The sequence below is a fragment of the Clupea harengus genome, chromosome 26, assembly GCF_900700415.2.
Source record: "Clupea harengus chromosome 26, Ch_v2.0.2, whole genome shotgun sequence".
Taxonomy (NCBI): domain Eukaryota; kingdom Metazoa; phylum Chordata; class Actinopteri; order Clupeiformes; family Clupeidae; genus Clupea; species Clupea harengus.
The window spans coordinates 9,573,365-9,593,338 of NC_045177.1; the positions used below are offsets into that span (position 1 = coordinate 9,573,365).

A 19,974-nucleotide genomic window follows, 5' to 3' on the forward strand; every position below is an offset into this window, starting at 1 on the left:
ACGAGGACACGGTGATCAGACTACTGGACCAAGACGCTCCTGTAATTCTTATTTCTTCTGCTTGAAGGTCGTTCAAAATACATAATGACATCTCTGCTTCAAGAGTTCCTGGCCAATGTGCCTTGTGCACAATAGGTCCAGACAAAATCTATAGAAGTCTATACAATATTATTAACAAATAATAGCGTCTTTGAAGATTCAAATAAAGGTTAACTAAAAAAGATAAACAGGCAAAATACTGTCACTGAAGGGTTTCAAAATCCAGATGGAAAAGATCAGAATGTCAACCAAGTCTTGCTTGGATAACTTCGTTATCCTTCTTTCATGGCGCCTTTGGTCGTGCCAAGCACAGAAATAGAAATGCTTTCATGGATCCGACAGCAGGGGTTTTAAGACCCGGCCCGGCTTGGCCAAGAGAATCTCAGCCATGTCTATTTAACTCCTGGCCAGTGTCCGAACCAGTTGGCTGAGACCAACTGCAGTGGCGGCGGCGGTGCCAAGGCCAGAAATCAGCGCTCGGCATAGACCATTCTATTGAAGCAAGAAGGCAGGGGGAGCACTGAGCCGAACCACAATAGGACCCCCCCCTTAAGAATTTATTACAGATCTCAACAATTCCCTTTAAACTCCACCCCTCCACCCTCTTTGTTATTCTCCAGGGAGTTTATGAAAGGGTTTCCTGTGCACTACATGCTAGGACGGACTTAACAGACCATACCTGAGGGCCTTTTACTGGCTTCAGCAATGTTAGCGCTTTGGTATTATAACTGTGCTGCGAGGACATAAAACAACATACAAACTCACAACACACATTCCTCCATTCCACGACACGCTCACACCTACGGAAGGGAGCAGAGTGGGCAGGTGCAGATGTTGACAAACAACAGCTGCTCACGCAATAACGGGCAAAGAGTTGCAGGAAAAACTGCCACACCATGCAAAATATTGCATGTGCAAATGTATGGGGAAGCTTTACAACAAGTGTAGTCCTCACTTGCAAAAGGATACATGAGCCTCCTGAAATACAATACCAGATGTATTACAAGGGAAAACATGTAGAGTTGTCTTACCTGGAGCCGCAAGGGAAGGTCTGTTCTGGGGTGGTCCAGGCTGACTGGGTGAGCCATTGTTGTTGCCGCCATTGGAATGATTCTGCATGGGTGCTTGGCTGTGATGCGGATTGTGGTGGTGGTGGTGGTGGTGATTGTTGTTGGTGGGTGCTGAGTGGTTGTTGCTGCCTCCGCCGTTGTTACCGCCTCCGACGTTGTTACCGCCTCCGCCGTTGTTACCAGGTCCCGAGCTGCCCTGCCCTGTGGGGTTGTTCTTGTCCCACAGGTTGACGGCCTTGCTGCCTGTGCCAGGGTCCCCCCAGGTAGAGGTGCCGTCGTCGATCTCCATCTTGCGGCGGATGGAGGGTGGAGAGGGCTCCTCCCAGCCGGTGGAGTCGCTGTCTGGGCGGCCCCCTGAGCCCCATCCTGAGCTCGCCTGCTTCACAGAGTTGGGACCTCCCCAGGAGCCCATTGTTGCTGTTCCACTGTTGCCACTGTTGCCACTGTTGCCACTGTTGCCACTGGGGCCTTCTTGGGGTTTGCCACCCCATCCCTGCCCTGGGCCATTGGTGCGTGGGGCATCGCCCCAGTTGCCTCCAACACTCGGAGCTGGTTTGACCCAATTGCGGGAACCTTCCTTCCAGTTACCTCCCTCGGCCTCCCAGTGGGGGTTTCCAGTGCCATTTTTCTTCACCTCTGAGGAGTCGCCCCACTCTCCACCATTGCCACTGCTGCCCCCGCTGTTGCCGTTGCCACCGTTACCGTTGTGGCCACCACCGTTGCGGCCTCCACCATTGTGACCGCCGCCACCGTTGCCACCGTTGTGACCGCCGCCACCGTTGTGGCCGCCCCCGTTGCCACCGTTGTGGCCGCCACCGATGTGGCCTCCGCCACCGTTGCCTCCGTTGTGGCCTCCGCCACCGTTGTGACCGCCACCGTTGTGGCCTCCGCCACCATTGCCGCCGTTGCCACTGTTGTGGCCTCCGCCACCGTTGTGGCCACCACCATTGCCGCCGTTGCCACTGTTGTGGCCTCCGCCACCGTTGTGACCGCCACCATTGCCGCCGTTGCCACTGTTGTGGCCTCCGCCACCGTTGTGACCGCCACCGTTGTGACCGCCACCATTGCCACCGTTGCCACCGTTGTGGCCTCCGCCACCATTGCCACCGCCACCGTTGTGGCCGCCACCATTGCCACCGCCACCGTTGCCCCAGCCTTGGGACGGTTTAGGCCCTTCACTCCAGCCCTGCTGCTTGGACTGTGCAGGGCTGTCCTCCCAGCTGGGGGACTTCTCTCCAGAGCCCCAGGACTGGCCACTCTTGGGGCCGTTGGTGTTGGGGCCGCTTGGAACAGGCTCACCCCATCCACCCATTGTCCCATTGGACACCTTTTTGTTAGCTGGAGGCTCTCCCCATCCAGTGGCTGACTGTTTGGGAGGTGGGGGTGCGCCTCCCCATCCAGAGGCTGTGCCCACTGGGCCTGCAGGCTCATTCTTGCCCCCGGAATTGGGCCTCGGAGCCCCACCGAGGTTGGCACCGCCAGCAGGCATTGGTGGGGGGCCTGCAGGTGCGGCGCTGGAAGAGGATCCCCAAGATTCAGTTCCACTTTCAGACTTGTGGTCGGAGATCTCCTCCATCTCCCAAACAGTGTGTTGGCGGACTGGGGTTTGCCCCCAGCCAGTGTTACTGAGCACACGCGGGTCCAGGTCCTGGCGGGGCAGGAGGGGGATGTTCTCCGTGCTGGAGGACCTCTCCCTGTGCCGTGAGTGACCCTCACCGCTACCTCCGCTGCCCTCGCTGACAGGAGCAGCAGTGGTCCAGGAGTTCTGCTGGTCCTGTGGAGGAGGTGCTTCAGTGGAGTTCCATCCACTGGCTTCTCGACTGGGCTGCTTCTCCCAGTCCCCCCCCCAGGTCCCTGTGCCGCTGCCTCCTCCGTTCCCACCGTTGCCTCTGTGTCCCCAGGAAGCACCGCTGCCAGAGTCCCAGCCAGACTCCTTGGGCTCAGCAGCCTTGGAATCTCCACCGCCGCCCCACATGGAGCTGCCGTCTCCGTTGACCTGAGAGGTCTCGGTGGGCGACTGGCCGCCCCAGCCGTGGACGGGGCTCATGGGATCCTGTTTAGTGTGGTTTGGTCCATCAGTGTTAAGGTTTGGAGGTTCCATGCTAAAAGACACATTCGCCACTGGGGACTGGCGCTGCTCGGGTGCGTCGGGGTTCCCCCAGGCCCCGGTGCCGCTGTCCCCGATCTGATTTCCATTGGCGTTCCCCATGCTGCCATTAGCGCCGTGCACTGGAGGAGCGCCTCCTGGGCCGCACATATTTGGGGGAAGAGAGTTTGAACCCCCCATACTGCCACTGCCGCCGCCACCCCCCACATTGGGCCCCTCCTGTCCAAGCATGGGCCAGGCGGAAGGGTTGGCGTTGGGGTTCAGATTGAGGTTGGGGGAGCTCCAGTTGGGCTGGCCCCTCCCTCCCATGGTCAAGCCGTCGGCCTTGCCATCAGAGCCCCATCCCCTGCTGGGGCCGCCTTGGCTGGAGACCATAGTTCCGGAGTGGTTGGCGCCGTTCTTGTTGATTGGGTAGTGGGCTGGCTGTCCAGCTCCTGTGGCCATACTCATACTGCTACTGCTGATGACGTCTGTGGAGCGGTCAGCGTCCGCGGGGCATTCTGGGGGCACGTGGCTATTGCCGACAGAAATGGAGGGCCAGGCTTCGCTGTCGTTCTCGTCAATAATCACTTGATCCCAGCCAGTGCTACTGCTGCTGTTGTTGTTGTTAGAAAGACCCCAGTGGGGATTCTCATACTGGGCTCCCAAGCCACTCTGATGGGACAGCTCTGGAAACACAAACAGAGAGAGAAATGGGAAAGTTAGCACAAACCACAGGCATGAGACTACAGCTGTGAAGTGGGAATCAAACTAGGTTTGTCTATTTGGACATGTTTCTGTGTGTCTAGCTGGAAGGGTTTCAAAAACAAACTTCTTATTTTGTCCTTTCCTTAAGTTTTTCTTTTTCTGCCTCAGATACCAGTCGCAGCTGGTCAGATTTAGAAATGTCCAGATAACCAGAATGCACAGCAGAGCATGCCACTTGTCGTATTAGTTAAAGCATGTCCGTATATCCTGTGTCTGGTGTAGCCATGTGTAAGTGGGTGAAAGGGAGGCCCATCCGTCTCCATCGCACTTTCCTTCAGCACCGCGGTGAAGGGAAGCCGAGGCGGAACGGTGCTCATTTATTGGAATGAATCCAGGACAGGACCTCATCCATCACTCCCTACGCTCCACCAGGTCCCCACAACGCTCACACCATCACAGGACATTAGGAGTGTGGGGACACCGGCAAGTCGGGGTAACATACACTCATACACATCCAAATAATAATAATAATAACATTTCCAGACAAATATGCACCTACACAGGCTGACATATAGAAAGCTAAGCACACACCAAGAGACAAAAAAAAACTGGGGAAGGAAGGTGAATAAAAGTGTTCTAGCCAGCTATAATCAATCAAACAGAGGCAGGTAATCGATGTTGCGTTAATGCCGGTGGAGAGAGGAGAAAGGGCATTGATCTGCATTGCAAAACCAGCTCCCTCCTCTCGTACTGCCAAGCACACGTCTTCCACTCAGCCTTTTCTAACTACTAGCCCTGAGGGCAGGGTCTGGCTTGGCTTCATCATTTGAAATGAATTGATCCATATAAAAGGTCATTCATTAGGGATCGACCATTTATATATATTTTTTCAGGGCCGATACGACAACGATTATCTATGGCAAAAAGAGGATGATAACCGATATTTCAGACCGATACTTGGTTTTGCTTTTAACATGGGTTTCTTTCTATGTGAAAGACTGAAAAAATGTCCTGTTTGAATGTATCTAAAGAAAATGATTTTGAGTGTTTGCATGGGTAACTTGCATTTAAAATGATAAGCCTAAAATTCCTCCTACAATATAGGCTACAATACGGACCACGTCTAGCATTACAGATGATCAGTGAGAGTCAGGTTTGAGCTGCAGGGTGTTTGCCAGGGTGTGCACGCTCAAATGAGACGGAGCACCAGAGTGAGACAGGAAGGTTCCTAACGGAGTGAAATGACCCAGGAGTGGCAGCCATAATAAGAGCTGGTTGGGTACCGTGTGGAAGGGCTGTGACCAAGTTAGCGAAAATACTGTGAAATACACAGTTTTTCCACAGTGTTTCGATTTTTATTTTAATTTTAATATCTTGACCTCTATGATGATCATGATGATGATGATGAGGCCAAATGAAGACACCAAGCGACAAACGTACTTTCAGCTTTGCTGCAAGGTTCCAACCTACAATGCCACCACAAGCAAGCTGAAGCTTAATATCAAGAATAAATACATCACTATTTGTAAAATGTGCAGTGTCAAACTGTAGCAACTTATAGCATAAGTGCACCAATTAGTCCTTATTACAAGTCCTTATTTCTTTTATATTCCAAGTGTAGACTACGTATACGGATTCAAAGAGGGCCAATTAGCCTAGTGTAATTTGGTTAAGGGCATGGTTTGACCACTACGACCCTTTTACTAGATACTTACCTTCCATCCATTTCCAGGCAGCAGGTCTGAGAAAATGTTTGATTTTCAAGGTCAGATTACGCTGTCTGTCTCGGCCAATGACGGATATTTTGTGGAAAGAATGTCAGCCATGCCAGAATAGATGTTTTGGAATAGTACACGTATTACTTTTTAAAGTCATTTTTTTTTTTCAAGAATTTACCGTAATTTCCGGACTATTGAGCGCACCTGAATATAAGCCTCACGCACTGAATTTTTTAAAAATAATTATTTTTAACATAAATAAGCCGCACATGTCTATAAGCCGCAGGTGCCTACCGCAACATTGAAACAAATTAACTTTACACAGGCTAAAATGAATATCAAAACTAATACAATAGTTAGTTTTGCCAGTTAGATAAGTGCACTGTTGCTTTAAGAGCGCACAGTCGCAAGAGTCAATCAGAAGCTAGAACGTTAGATTGAAGACAGACGCTAGTTTGAAACCAGTGAGCTAAAGAACTTGAAGACTGGATTTGTATTGTTGTAAACTTTTATTTTATTTTCTAAAGTGTTTTGAGTTGTGTTCTGTCTACGCTGGTAGACTGTGGTTATTTTGACATTAGTTAAGTTATTGAGAGATACTGAGAAATCGCGTGGAGCTAAGCATCCATGCGGCTGCATCCATGCTAGCATCCTAGCTCCACAAAGCCACCGTAAACACAAAGCCACCGTATACAGTCACAGGTATCATAATCCATAAATTAGCCGCATCGTTGTTTAAGCCGCGAGGTTCAAAGCGTGGGAAAAAAGTAGCGGCTTATAGTCCGGAAAATACGGTAGATCAAAATAAACAGACGACAGATAATCAAATTTTTGCAAATATCTGCCCTTATTATCTAACATTCCATCCATAGACATTCTACCAGGCCCCACTTTCTCTTCACTAGATAATATTTCAGACATTATGCAGAAAGGAAACACTGCTCTGGAATAGCTCACAAAAAAACCCAACTCATATGGGTTGTCGCAAAGTTATCCTTGCTTTCCTTCAAAGCCAATACTTCTAAAAACACGTCAAGATAATGGATGTAGATTTCTGACTCTGAAAACAAAGAAGCCAGAGGAAATCAAATTCCAACCCTATCAAATATCCAATAGGGAGCTCTGGTATCTGACAGGTGTGGGATGAATATGTGGCTTAAGATACTACACAACACATTCTTGTCTGGAGTCTTTGAATGCAATTTTCCCCTCAGAACTTATCAGCTCTCCCTGGGCCCCTTATCGGAGAGGGTCGTCAGTCTGCGGTGGTGCCACTGCACACGGTCTAGCATTGGAGAAATCCCCCCACACACACACACACACACACACACACACACACACACGAAACCTTAACCCTGACCAACACAGCTATAGTTATAGCCAAGCCGGTAACCCCTTTCAAATAAGACTAACTCAATTCACACAAATTCAAGGATGGCAAAAACCAGGGTGGGTAAACGGAGTCTGGATGCAGCCCAAACAATGACAAGAATGCGGTAAAACATTCAACACGGAGCTGCAGAGCCTTTAAGTGAAAATAAAGAGACTCTACCGTAAACAAAAAAAGCTGAGGCACTCCCACTCCCATCTGTTTCGCAGACATCACAGCGCTGTTTGGGTGCGGTACAGAGAGGGGGAGCGACAGACAAAACACAGCAGTGGAGTGGGCATGGGTCCAAAACAGCAACCCCTTTCCTCTCCGCGGAGCACTGCTGGCCCCTCCACTCATTCACAAGTGTACCAAACGTGCCTCACCCGGACCACCAGACATTCGGAGAGTGCGTGGCACAAACCCCAGGATAACGGCAAACAAAAGCGGCGATGGCGGGGGCAGCGTGATATATAGCATGAGAGAATCTGGCTGTAGTTTACAGGCAGCACAGTACTTCACCCCGATTTTGTGCAGGGGGGGGGGGGTCTTCCCTATGCAGGTTTTTTTCCGTGCCAACACAAAATCTTTGCGTCGGTCTATTCTCTGGGACAGCTTTGTTTTTTCTTCGGCGGAAGACGACTAATGCACATGGTCGAACTACTGCAGCAGTGCAGGCAAGACCAGTGCTCCCTTCCTCCTGCAGCCAGCCACTCGGAGCGAGGGACGCCATTTTATCAGACCTGACACACAGCCAAGAGCAGCGAACTGCTGCCGTCTACGTCTCCCTCGCTCCTTTGCGTTCCCCTCTGCCCATCTCTTCCTCTCTCTTCCCCCCCCCCATCGCTCGCCCTTTGCTTTCCGCTCTGCTCTGTTGTCTCCGTCGCATGCTTTGCTTTGAGCAGCAGAAAAAAAAAAAAACAGGTTGCAAGATTCATTTATCAGAGCTGGGAAAAGCGAGAGGCTTCTTTATCATAGCGGTCATGAACGCTACCAACACAAACAAAATACATAAATAAATATATAAATAAAAATAAATAAATAAACAAACAATGGAACGAGTGGAAAGAACGCTAGTGTAAGACGACTACCTGAAGAGAGGAGCTGTAGGACCATCCTGAGAGACGCTGTGTCGAGTGAGGAGACACTGCTAGCCCTGATTCAAAGCATCTGCTTTCAGGCATTCAAGCCTCATTTTGAACAGCTGCCAAGAAATAGCCTAGCTACAGAGTGTGTGTGTGTGTGTGTGTGTGTGTGTGTGTGTGTGTGTGTGTGTGTGTGTGTCTGTGTGTGTGTGTGTGTGTGTCTGTGTGTGTGTGTCTGTGTGTGTGTGTCTGTGTGTGTGTGTCTGTGTGTGTGTGTCTGTGTGTGTGTGTGTCTGTGTGTGTGTGTGTCTGTTCATTGCTTGAAATGTTCAACCTGCGCAGCTACAATTCCTTTCATCGTCTTCTGACTTCTTTACTTTCACTGTATTTTAGAGACTAGTTACATTGTCACTGCCTGTGAATACAATGAGGGTCATTTAATTAAAGGAAGGATTACTTCAGCTAAATAAAATTCCACGGCGCTCTTAGCCGTCGCCAGTGTGATGTGGACGACAGCACTGCGGAGGCATCTTAATTGTGCTCTCTTTACGCGTGCACAAGCGCAACAATGAATCTGTAACACCTGAAAGCTGCACACCTTTCCTTTCCTGTGACACATCCGTTCAGCTATAGAAGCGACAACAATCGGAAAAAAAAAGCAGGGCTATGCCAGACACATAATAAGTCTCACGTGAGCACGGGGCAGGCTGCCAAAAACTAGATGCCTTCCCTCTCAGCATGCCCCATGCAAATGACCCAAAAGTGGGATGGGGTGGAGCTAGAAAGAAAGGAACATGGTGGTGGTGACAGGGTGGGTGGGGGGACGAGAGAGAGAGAAAGAGAGAGAGAGAGAGAGAGAGAGAGAGAGAGAGCCACAGGATGTAGGATCCTGACATGAGTGATTGTTTCTTACGTTGAAAAGCAACCAAGGCGCCTGGCTCGGAAAGCCAGCCTTGTCAGAGGTACCTCCACTCTCAACGGTGCGCCATTATGCAGTGATCCCGGGGCCAGCTACCCCCCCAGCCAAAACCCCTTTGGTGACGTAACGAACACAAGGCCAGATAGACCCCTTTGTCTGAAAATAACCCCCTTTCAAGCCAATTCCGGTTTGCGGATAAAAGGCCTTGCTTGTTTTCCCAAGACCGGAATGGTACAAAGGTTTTAAAAGCTCATCGCTCATGTTTTTTCCCTGAGCCCAAGCCAGATCTCCACGGCTTCCCAGTCTGGGAGAGAGGGCTGCTCTGACAGGCATCAGCTGGGGAGGACAGGGCTAATGAACCCACTGGGGGAGGGGGGGGGCGGTGCAGGGGGGGGGGGGGGGGGCGGTGCAGGGCCCAATGTGCAAAGACAGGGCAGGCTTTTCTTTCTTCCACATCCTCTGGGAACCAGGGGGTGACCGTAGCATGCACAATGACACGCATGCCGTCAGCACGGCGACACCGCGTCCACTCTCTCCCCGATTGCTGGCTCGCCGCCTCGGCTTAAGTGAGCACCTGGCTCGCGTCGCTACCGCTAAATTGTTCCGGAATAGTTCCGCTCTCTGATGTTTGACGGGGGGCTCAAAATAAGTCAAGGTGAGAATACAACAACTAATACCGGAATGCAAGAGTGAGGAGTGGCAAAGTAAAAAAAAAAAAAAAGAAGAAAAACCCTCACAAGCAAATGGCTCCAATAATGCCAACCTGCAGTGGAGCACAGCCAGGGACATAGCTAGCATAGCTAGCACCATAAAACAGCTGGTGAGCGGTGTTTCTGAACGCTACAAAGCATTTCCTGCTGTTATTAGAACAGCAGTGCCACCTGCTATACCAGAGAGCTCCACCAGACATAGGTCTGCTCTCAGGGGGATGGGCTGAGGCGAAGGCGATGTGTCTGGGCTGGGGGGCCAGGGCTCACCAGCTGCTTCGTGTGTAAATACTAATCTGTGTAAAAACAATGGGGCCAAAAGCCTTTAGACTAAGGAACTCCCATGACCTCTGATCCTGTAAACTTGGGATATAACAGTAGCGGTCTCGTTGGGAAAAAAAAAGGCGCCTCGGATTAGGTCTTTGCATCTTAAAAGGAAAATGAATTATTTGACTTAAGTCATGTTAATATTGGTCTCAGTTATATCTATCTGTCTGGCTTTGGAACATTTTTGTCTACATGGTAGCAAAACCAAAGCTGTTCGAGTGCTTCCACAATGTGAATGAGTCCTTACAATGACAAAAGTGCACATGATGCATCAGCATCCTCCCTTTTTTCATCCAAAATGCAATAGAGAGAACAGAAGGGGACTGGAGATTTTCAACCAAGTATCATTCTACTTTAAATGAATCAATTGTAATAAATCTGCAATATGTAGGCCAATATGTATTTTATTTTGGCACACAAAAACAAAGTGGCCTCACACAGCCTCAAAAAACGCTCTCGTAAATACTACTCAACCTTTACTCCCCCTCAGTGGGTAAATAATGACATACTCCAGGCCAGGAGTGGCACTAAGGATTCAAAATACTCCTGAGCTGTGCTGAATGACTGTTTTGTTTCTGAATGTTTTCCTATCATGAGGTCATATTGACTTGCACTCTAAATGCCTTTAATTCATTTGAAGTCGGGGCACAGGTATTGAACATTTTTAAGAGTGTTCGGCTTTTCGGACTCAGTTTTATTGGAATAACCATCATCATCATCATCATCATTGAGCAATTCTGCTGCAGCAGAGTCAAACAGGATGTCAACACCGCAACCTCAAGTCAATCGATTCTTGACATAGAAGAAATAACAGACAGAGAAGCAGCAGCAGGTAAACATTGAGCATCACAGTGAAGAGAGTTCCAAGAGCTGGGGGGTTTCTGACCTGTATGCCTTTTGCTTGTCGGGGTTTGAGGAGGGGAGCTGGTCCCAAGCTGCGTGGGGGCAGAGGAGGAGGTGAGCGGCAGGGTGCCTGCGGGCAATGGCTGGCCCCTCTTCAAAAGCTGCTTGTGCTCCTGCTGCCGGAAACGTGGGGGCACCTCACGGGGCGGGTAGCGTGGTCCAGGCGTTGGCTGCTGCTGCTGCTGCTGCTGGGCGCTGGAGGGGGCACGCTTGCCATTGCCACTGCTGCTAGCCGCGGACAGGGACAGGGTCAGGCTGGGGTTGGCAGGGTGCAGAGTGGGGCTGGGCTTGGCAGAGTCTGGCACTGCGTGGCAAACACAACAGGGACACACAAAAGAGCAAGCACGCTAAGGTTAGCGACGGGGTACATTTTGACAGCACTGTTCTGTTTCCTCAAGCATACGTTTAAGATAGACACAATAAAACCTCATCAATGAACACCTTCCGGTTTGTTTCTGATGAATTGAATTAAAAAACATTTCTCTCTCTAAGGCCATTTTGATGTTTGCTCATCAATGTTTAATACTCTCTGCTTTGACAAGTGCGCGGTGAGGAGAAAGTGTACGGCCACCCCACCCCCCGGAGCTGAACATCTCCCTGAGCGCTCGCTGGCTGTGATCCGCCCCACGGTCTTAGGGGCGCGGTGGAAAAACAAGCGCTGCTCTCCACATGAAAAGCATGAAAGCTGTCTGCGCTCAGCGATTATGCCCCCCTGCCGAGATCCTCACCTCCCCCTGACCCCTCTCCGCATTCCTCCGCTCCGGGTCTCTGCGTGCGGACTCTAATCAAGCGCCAGCACAGCCCAACGCTGGCGCTAGCCGAAAACAGAAAAGATCTTCGCCCGCTGGGCACGCAGCGCTTTCCTCAGGGATGGGAGGCAGGCTGAGAAATCAGGGCAGTCTATGCAATGGGTAATAATAAATACGCCTGGCATAGCACGTTACGTGTTTATGATAACCCGGGGGTTGGACAACACTCTCCCTCCGTCCCCCCCAATCCTGTCTGCGACGCGTGGGAAGGATTGGCACAAAGCACGCATAACTCTGCAGCACCGCTGATTACATCGGTGCATTCGGAGCTGTTAAGGCAAATGTAAATAAGTTGTTTTCTAGCACACACCCCCCCCCCTGGCTGGGTATCGAGGGGATATGTGGGGCTTGTTTAAAAACAACAGGCAGGTGGGCCACCTGGAATTGGCTGAGGAAATGGTTTACCCAGAGTTCCCCCTGCCGAGCTGGGGATTAGCAGCCAGGCAACGCGGCCCTCCCTCTCTCCATACGGCAGGGGTAGGGGCAGGGGTGGCGCAGGAGCTGAAGCCGACCAGGTGATTTCCTCAGAGAGAGAGAGGAATCCAGCGTTTACAAGGGCCCAGCACTTAACAAAGACTCGCGTCACTGCGATACGTACGCAGTCGCTCTGACATGATTCCATTTATCTGGCATTTTATGAGGAATATTTTTAGGCGTCGTAGTGAATGTTTCACATACACGCTGTAATTACATTTGGACCACTAATCATGTAGAGTCATTTCAGAATCATCTCTGAAATGTTTTAAATCGAAGAAAGCGTCTGTCATGAGGCTTCTTGCTCTGCACTGCTGACAAACAGCACACAGGCACACACACACACAAACACACACACACACACAGCCCTCCAGCGCGGCCTGGCTGCAAGCTGCAGCTGGTGACGCAGATTGCTGATTAAATTCAGCTCAGCCAGCCTGACGTTCTCCTGGCCAATCAGCACGCAGAGGGCTGCGTCCCTGCGTATCCCTCCCCTCTTCTCTCTCCTCTCCTCTCCACTCCTCCCTCTGCTTATTCAGTGTCCTCATTGTTTGGGGCTGTTGTGAATCCATTACAGGAAGCAGATGGACACTGGGGCTTTGGGATGTTCTCACAGCTAGCTCAGAGCAGAGCAGAGCAGAGCAGGCAGCCTGCACTCTTCCCCCCCTCCACACTCAAATCTCGGCTCTGCACTTGGCTCGTCGATATTTGCACACCCTCACACCACATAGGAAGTCGGGCAGTCAGCTTTTTCTTCAATGGAATTTAATATTTGTATTTGTGTGTGTGTGTGTGTGTGTGTGTGTGTTAGTGGACTTCTGTGCAAGTTCTCCGGTATTCTCCATTTTCTCTCCCTACCACTGTGTTCCCTTGGTAGAGCTCTAATTTTGCCACCTTTTGCCTTGTCAACATTTGTCATTTAAATTTTAATTTACACCATTTCCTCTTTTAAAAAGACAGGTAATACAATTTCCTCTTTTAAAAGACAGACTTCAAAAGGTAGCGCTTTGGGTCAGTATGCCATATGTGCTGGTAGATCAAAAGCGCAGTGTCTCCGGTGAGCTCCAATCATCTTGAAATAAATTACACAGAAATATTCCCAGAGTTCACAGAATTCTTTTTAATACGGGAGCCATGAAGTGCCGATTAGGCGCTTTTTTTTCTCAAACAGCGCCGCGTAGTGTGAACATTTCACGTGAGTTATCTAGCTCGTGTCAACAGAGCCATCAAAGGAGCACTCAAAACAAAGCTGTGGGGCTTGCTCTCCTGTTTCATCATGTGAGGTGCGCTGAGGGAACGAGTGCGTGGAGCAGGAGACAAAAGGTCTCATTTACGGCACTGGGCCCGATAGCATCTCACACCTACTGTGACTGGAGGAGAGAGGAGGGGAGAGGAGAGCTCTGAACTGGTGATGCAAAAAAAAAAAGAGCCATTTTAGGTGTGCCATAAAAAAAATTAGGGAAAAAAAAAAAATAATGGTGGAAAAAAAAAGACCAATCTTAATTGAAGTTGAAAGGTGGTGATTAAATAAATGATTGTAACAAGAGCACTGTAAATTCCATTAAAGCATCTGACTGAGGTACTCTCTGCAATCACCCAGCCACCCTGTAATTATGGCCTCCCATAGATGAATGGTTAATTAAACAGAGAAAGGCAAGGGGGATCCTGGATCTGGGAGCTCACGAGACGCCGCCCTGAGCCGTCCCCGGTGAAAGCAGCACCGCTCAGGCTGCGAGGTGAGCGCCAGGCTTTTGTCTAAGACGCCATTTGAATGCGTCGGCACACACACAATGTTGGGGGGTGGGGTGGGTGGCAGAAAAGATTGCGCCACTGCAAAGATGCTGGTCTCCTCCTCTCTCTTTCTCTCTTTCTCTCTCTCTCTCTCTCTCTCTCTCTCTCTCTCTCTCTCTCTCTCTCTCTCTCTTTTTTCTCCCCCCCCCCCCCCGCCATCTATCTGGGTGGCTGCTGTAAGGTGTACGTGTGTGTGTGTGTGTGTACGTGTGTACGTGTGTGTGTGTGTGGTAGCACTGGGGGAACTCTGTGCTCTCCAGACAGCCTGTGACACTGGGAGTGGGGGTTGAGGGCTGCTCCCAGGGACTGGAGCTGTCGGGGTTTGGGGAGCTGGGCGCTAGGCGGGGGGGGGAAGGGCGCGTCTGGGAAGAGCCAGGCAGAGCCCATCTGTCAGGGCTTTAGAGAGCAGAGGGGTGATGGCAGACCAGACACCGCTTCTAACCCCTCACCCCTCCGATGCCGGGGCTGTTGCTATGGGGATGCCGGGGTGATTCACTGCGTTTCGGTGACAAGAGTCTTAACTCTCAACCCCCAAAATAAAACATTAACATCCAAATAGAAGGGGAGCATTTCCTGCGAAACGAACGCCATTAAAAATAGCAAACAGTGATTACTCCTGACCCCTTTAGGATGACAGCCACAGGTGGAGCCTGAGCAGACGAGCGGGGAGAACACGCGCTACTTAATTAACTTAATCTACTGACACCGTTTTCATCCATCAGGATGATACACAGCGCGGCTGCCACAGACAGCTCCTTCCTGATCGCTGAAATGAATACTTTAATGATTAAAAGGCACATATCAGTCCTATCTGATCGCTAAAATGAATACTTTAATGATTAAATGCACACGTCAGTTTTATCTGATCAGGATGCATCCTCTCAGAAAAATGATGTATTGTGATTTAAAATGATTTAATACAATATGCACAGCCCCTCTTTCTCTCCAGAACGGGAAGAAAGGGATGTCTCTGGCTATATGACGTACAACTGCCTGACCCTTCAACCACTGCATCTAACCGTCACCTAGGATCTTTGTCATAATGTTAAAAATGAGTATGTATATTTCCTCTCGTGCAGTCGATAGATCACCACACAGTGTCTTCAAAAGACTGCTGAGCACTACTAGATTTCTGACGCACAGGCCGTAGAAATTCTGTTTTCTAATTTGCCTGCAACACTTGATATGTGAGAGACGCAAAACAATTAAGGGATGGGCACTCTCAAAATAATAAATCTGACGGATGTAATTCAAACTTGCTCGGCAATTAATTTATAGAGTATTTATAAATGTTGCCATTAAAGATGACACCGCCGTCATCCCCCCCCCCCCCTCCAAAAACAAATGAGCTGCTAATTAGATTGCGATTCATGAGAATCAGACTCGAGTGTTGACGCAATTAATTGAATGTGAAATTGCAAATTAATCCAATCTGGAGTTTACGATGTCCCGTGTGGGGTGGTGTGAGGGGGGGATAACGCTGTTATCGTTCGTGACACCGTGTAAATATGAGTCTCGGAATGCCAACCGTGGCCCGCGTCTCTGGGGGGGGGACCGAAAAGAGCCGAGTACGGGGAAAAGAGGAATGAAGGATTGACATGTGTTTCATTTGTCCTTTCACCCTGGGAAGTGCAGAGGCAGCAGAACTGGCAACCCAGAGTGTTTTCGTATTCCGACTGAAAATGCAGGCGAAGAAATGGATACGCCCTGCTATCACTCTGGGTTTGCCACGCACCCCAATGGCCTTTTTCTTCGATTATCATTTCACATTCCTATTTCTCCAACCTGTACATTTCCATAATTTATGGTTGTGTGTGCAAGTACTTTGTGTTTGTATGTGTGTGTGCGCCTATATAAAAAAAAGAGGGTATTATGCTTCAGGCCCTGCAGCAATTACAGTCCGTGAGTGTTAGCTTCACTGGTGGCTGTGGAGAGGAGGCTGGCTGTGGCCTCATTGACCTCTAGTCAGTCATGGCTGGGTGGGGGCCAGCCTGATTGTGTGATGGGGGGGGGGGGGGGGGGGGGGATATTCTCGTCTTTCATGGGCCTCACACTAGGTCTGTGGAGACCACAGTCTGGGGGTACTTTTTATGTATGGTGTGCGTGTGTTTGCTGTGCGAGTTAATGGAAGCAACTGAAGTGCATGCAGCCGTGGGCTCTGGGTTTATCTCATTTTCATGCATATAGCCGCGGCAGGCAGGCGGGATCGATCGCTGCAAACAAGTTGAAATGCAAAGGGGCGGGCGGCCGTGATTTAGAGGCAGAGCTGCAGAGGGGGTTGGTCCCCAGCGCCCCATTGTTCACGGCGGAGCGACAGCCAGCCTCACTTTATTTCCCACAAACCACCTCCAGCCTCAGCGACACTGCTGACACGAGAGGACACACCGCAGTGATTACTCCCCAACTCTGAAGTGAAACTCCATTTTATATTCATCTAGTCGGTCGGTCGGTGCGATGCTGTGTTAGTCATAGCGCTGCTGAGCGCATGTACGCCTGTATCTGCATGTAGGGTACCGCAGTGCTTCTGTGCACTGGAGTGTGGTAGAGGCTGAGGCAGCTTGTGTTGTCAACCATGGGAGGATATACAGCCCCCAGAGGTGCGATCAGCAACAACAGCAGAGTCGAGTTTGCTCTCGCTCCCCTTTCATCCCTCTCTCCGCCGACCCAAGCAATTCCTCGGCGACCCCCTTTCCCGCTTGCCCTGTCGACGCTTTTCTCTTCCTTTTTCACCTCTCACTCGACACTTTCCCTCGCCCACTTTGGGCTCTTCCTGTACGACTCCCTCGCTTCCTGTCGCCCTTCCCAGTCCTCTCGGCCGTGCCTGTGCTGTCGCTCGCTCCATCAGAGGCCTGGAACGCAGCCAGACAGACACGGCGTCACACGGGACATACCGAGCTGTGGCATGAAGTGCCAACACCTCCGTCGAAACGCATGTCGGATCACAGGGATGATGTTGATGACGCTGTCAGCCATCGGCCTGCCACATTCCTTCCACACGATGATGATGACATTCTTTTGCCACCGTCTTGCTCATTCAAACAAGTTTGAAACTTTGGACATGCCATCTTAAGGGCAGTCTGAGGGGTGTTGTAGCATAAACCAAAGTAGAGGGCTTCCATGTATCTCTCACAGCCAGGGGGAGATGGATTTCACTGGGGGAAGGCGCTGAGAACTCTGAGATGTCCACAGCAAGCATCCAGCTTTAACGTGAATGCCAATCTGTGCGCTACCTTGATCGGCCTGGTGCCCCACACTAGCGTGGTACACAGAGCTGCTAGCCAGGTGTGGTTGGAGGGGCTCTACCGCAGATGCTGCATGAGGGAAAGGAGGAAAACCTCGTCCTGGGCTACAGGGCTGACTTCCATCTGTCGTGCAGCTTGCTTCCAATCCACTGTGTGCATCCACGTCTTAGGACAACAGACACCATGTGTTTTGAAATGAATTTCCTGCCTTTGGGACTCGGAGTTGATCTTATCTTATCTGCGCTGCCTGGCAGTACAAAGTAGAGTGCCCTAAAGGAGGCACACCCACAACAACAAGCCGCAGCTACGAGTCGCCCTGGAGAAATGAAGGCATATGGCCACACAAACCACCTTAATATCTTCAAAATATGGTGGGATTAAACACAAGTGAGTCATCCAGGTCCCTTGCAGTTGATACTGCTGTCACAAAGCTACTTCTGTTCAGCCCAGGCAGGAGGAGACCGGAGTGTAAAATATACAACCATGACGGAAACAACAGCTCAGGCCGTGCCAGGGGTGGGGTGGGGGTGAGGGACACGGGAGTCATATACATGAGGGGGCAAAGAGGGCAACAGAGCGCCCGAGAGCACTACTGCTCAGTCTCTGCATGCTCGTCTGGGTTTGCGCTCACCCAAGCGAGCATATGCTAATGAAATTATGCACACGCGTCAGCAAGCATTAGTGTACGAGAGGCTAATGCCGCGGTAGCCTCCAGAGCTTCAGGAAGGAAACGGAGGCAGAGAAACTTACGGGCAAAGCAAAATGCTAAACCTTCCTCTTCTCCAGTCTCTGTCTGCTATAACAACATGCTTAATCGGAGCCGATAAGAGTGGGAATCATTTTCGTATATTTTTAGACAGCTTATCACAAACACACACAAAAATACACACCCTTGTGTGCGCACACACGCACACACACACACAAAGACACAGACACAAATGAACACACGATCACATGCACACACACACAAACATGGGGGAGGATGAAGTACTCACCTTTGGTTTTCTGTTCAGCAACCTGAAAGAGAAGGAGAGAGGCGTGTTGCTCAGTCTTCGCATGTAAACACACTTCACATACATTATTTACATGGCATTTGCATGGCCACGGTTGAATATTTATGAGCCAGCCGAGAGACAGGTACACAAACACCAGCGCAGGCCTACATTCGCTCTCATCGCACAGTGAGAGACAGTCATTTTAAAAACAAACTCAAGTTCTGTTTGCACTCGGGAATGAACTGCCGGGGCACGGCGACACTTTTTATTCGGTTCGCTGTTCGCCAGTCGGCACACGTGAATATAGTTGTACAAATCTGAGGCGTGCTGGCATTAACAGCGTATGAATGGCGAAGCAATCAGCGCGCCTGGGACTTGAACTGGTTACGAGGCGCCCAAATGTAACTCTGTGATGAGCGAGACACAAAAGGCAGACGGCACAGCCTCTCAGCATGACTCGACATGCACTGCTGAAAAAGGGAAAAGAGAAGGCGGATGAGGTGGTGGTGGTGGTGGGGAGGGGGGGAGAAAAAAGCAAGCCTTGACTTCAAGGCTCTAGAACTCCCTGCCTCGTAATCCAAATAAGAGGCCCAGAAGGAGCCTGCAGTAAAAAAAAAAAAAAAAGAAACACAACACAGGCACGACTGGCAGCCTGGTAATCGAATGGAAATAGATTACAAATGGGTCTCTGTATGAGAGGAGAGTGGGGGGGGGTGGCGAGAGGCTGCAGGGAGGAAGCGGACTAAACAGGACAAGGGCAGTGTGCTAGTTAGCTGCCCTGCTAAACTCCTTAACACCATCCTCACCCCAGTAATGCTGCTAATCTGCTGCCAGGCCACCTGTTTGAGTGTGGGATGATGAGGTGGAGCACCCTCAGTGTCCAGTGGCAGAGCAGAGCTTCAAGGAAACGCCTGAATATGAATGTGATCAAGGGGAAGGCCGTGCCTGGAGAGTGCCAAGGATATAACAAGGGCCAATTCGTCTCAATTTCAGAATAGTGTAAGAAAAATGACCACATTTCATTATTTCCTATGAAAATGATAGTGGTGAAAAATACTTGAGGTCAGTGTCTAGGTCACTTAAAAATTCCAGCCATTCCTTTAGTTAAAGGTTCACAGGAAACAATTGAATATCCCAAGCTACACATGCATTGACTTGAACGCAAGATCTTGCTAGGAGAAGCAAAGGTTGGGGTATGGGCTGAGAAGGTTGGGGTATGGGCTGGGAAGGTACACACCTTTTTCTGAGCGGCTTCCTTCTTTGACTTCTCTTCTTGCTTTTTCTTTTTCTTTTCTTCCATCAAATGGTTCTCTCCTTGTGTTTCTAGCTTCTCTCAGCTGCAAAAGAAAAAGATACAAAATATATTATTTGACCAAGAAAGCAAAACTGCAGCTTTACATAGAGTGCGTACGGAGAACTTCAAACAAACTTAATGAGATACCTGTAAAAAGAAAAAAATCCCTGAAATTCCCTGAAACCTTCTTGGGGTAAATTACAGGGCAAGGCCAAAGACTACAGTCTCTAAGATGCAATTTCCTTCATGGACAAAGTGAAAACTGAAAACCAGTCCAAGTGGCCAGGGGGTGGGGTGGGAAGGCAAGATCAAATACCTGGAGGGGCAGGCAAAGGGTTTTTATTTCAACCTTTTTATTTCCTTTGGCTGGAGTGCAGCGAGTGTTCCCGGAAACTATTGAAGGCATGAGAGGAGTTGAGTGCGGGAGGGAGCAAGAGG

The 19,974-nt window shown here is 50.1% G+C and overlaps 1 protein-coding gene across 1 annotated transcript in view; it reads right to left on the reverse strand.

Annotated features, from left to right (window-relative positions):
• Positions 1-19,140, reverse strand: part of LOC105892306 (trinucleotide repeat-containing gene 6C protein-like) — a 37,450-nt gene extending 18,310 nt beyond the window's left edge. The window contains exons 1-4 of the mRNA XM_031563890.2: positions 19,049-19,140; positions 18,243-18,264; positions 10,915-11,235; positions 1,071-3,884 (exon numbers count right to left, since the gene is read on the reverse strand). Of these exons, the coding sequence (XP_031419750.1) occupies positions 1,071-3,666 (2,596 nt within the window). The 5' untranslated portion in view covers positions 3,667-3,884; positions 10,915-11,235; positions 18,243-18,264; positions 19,049-19,140. The remainder of the gene's footprint in view (positions 1-1,070; positions 3,885-10,914; positions 11,236-18,242; positions 18,265-19,048) is intronic.
• Between the last annotated feature and the right edge of the window lie 834 nt (positions 19,141-19,974).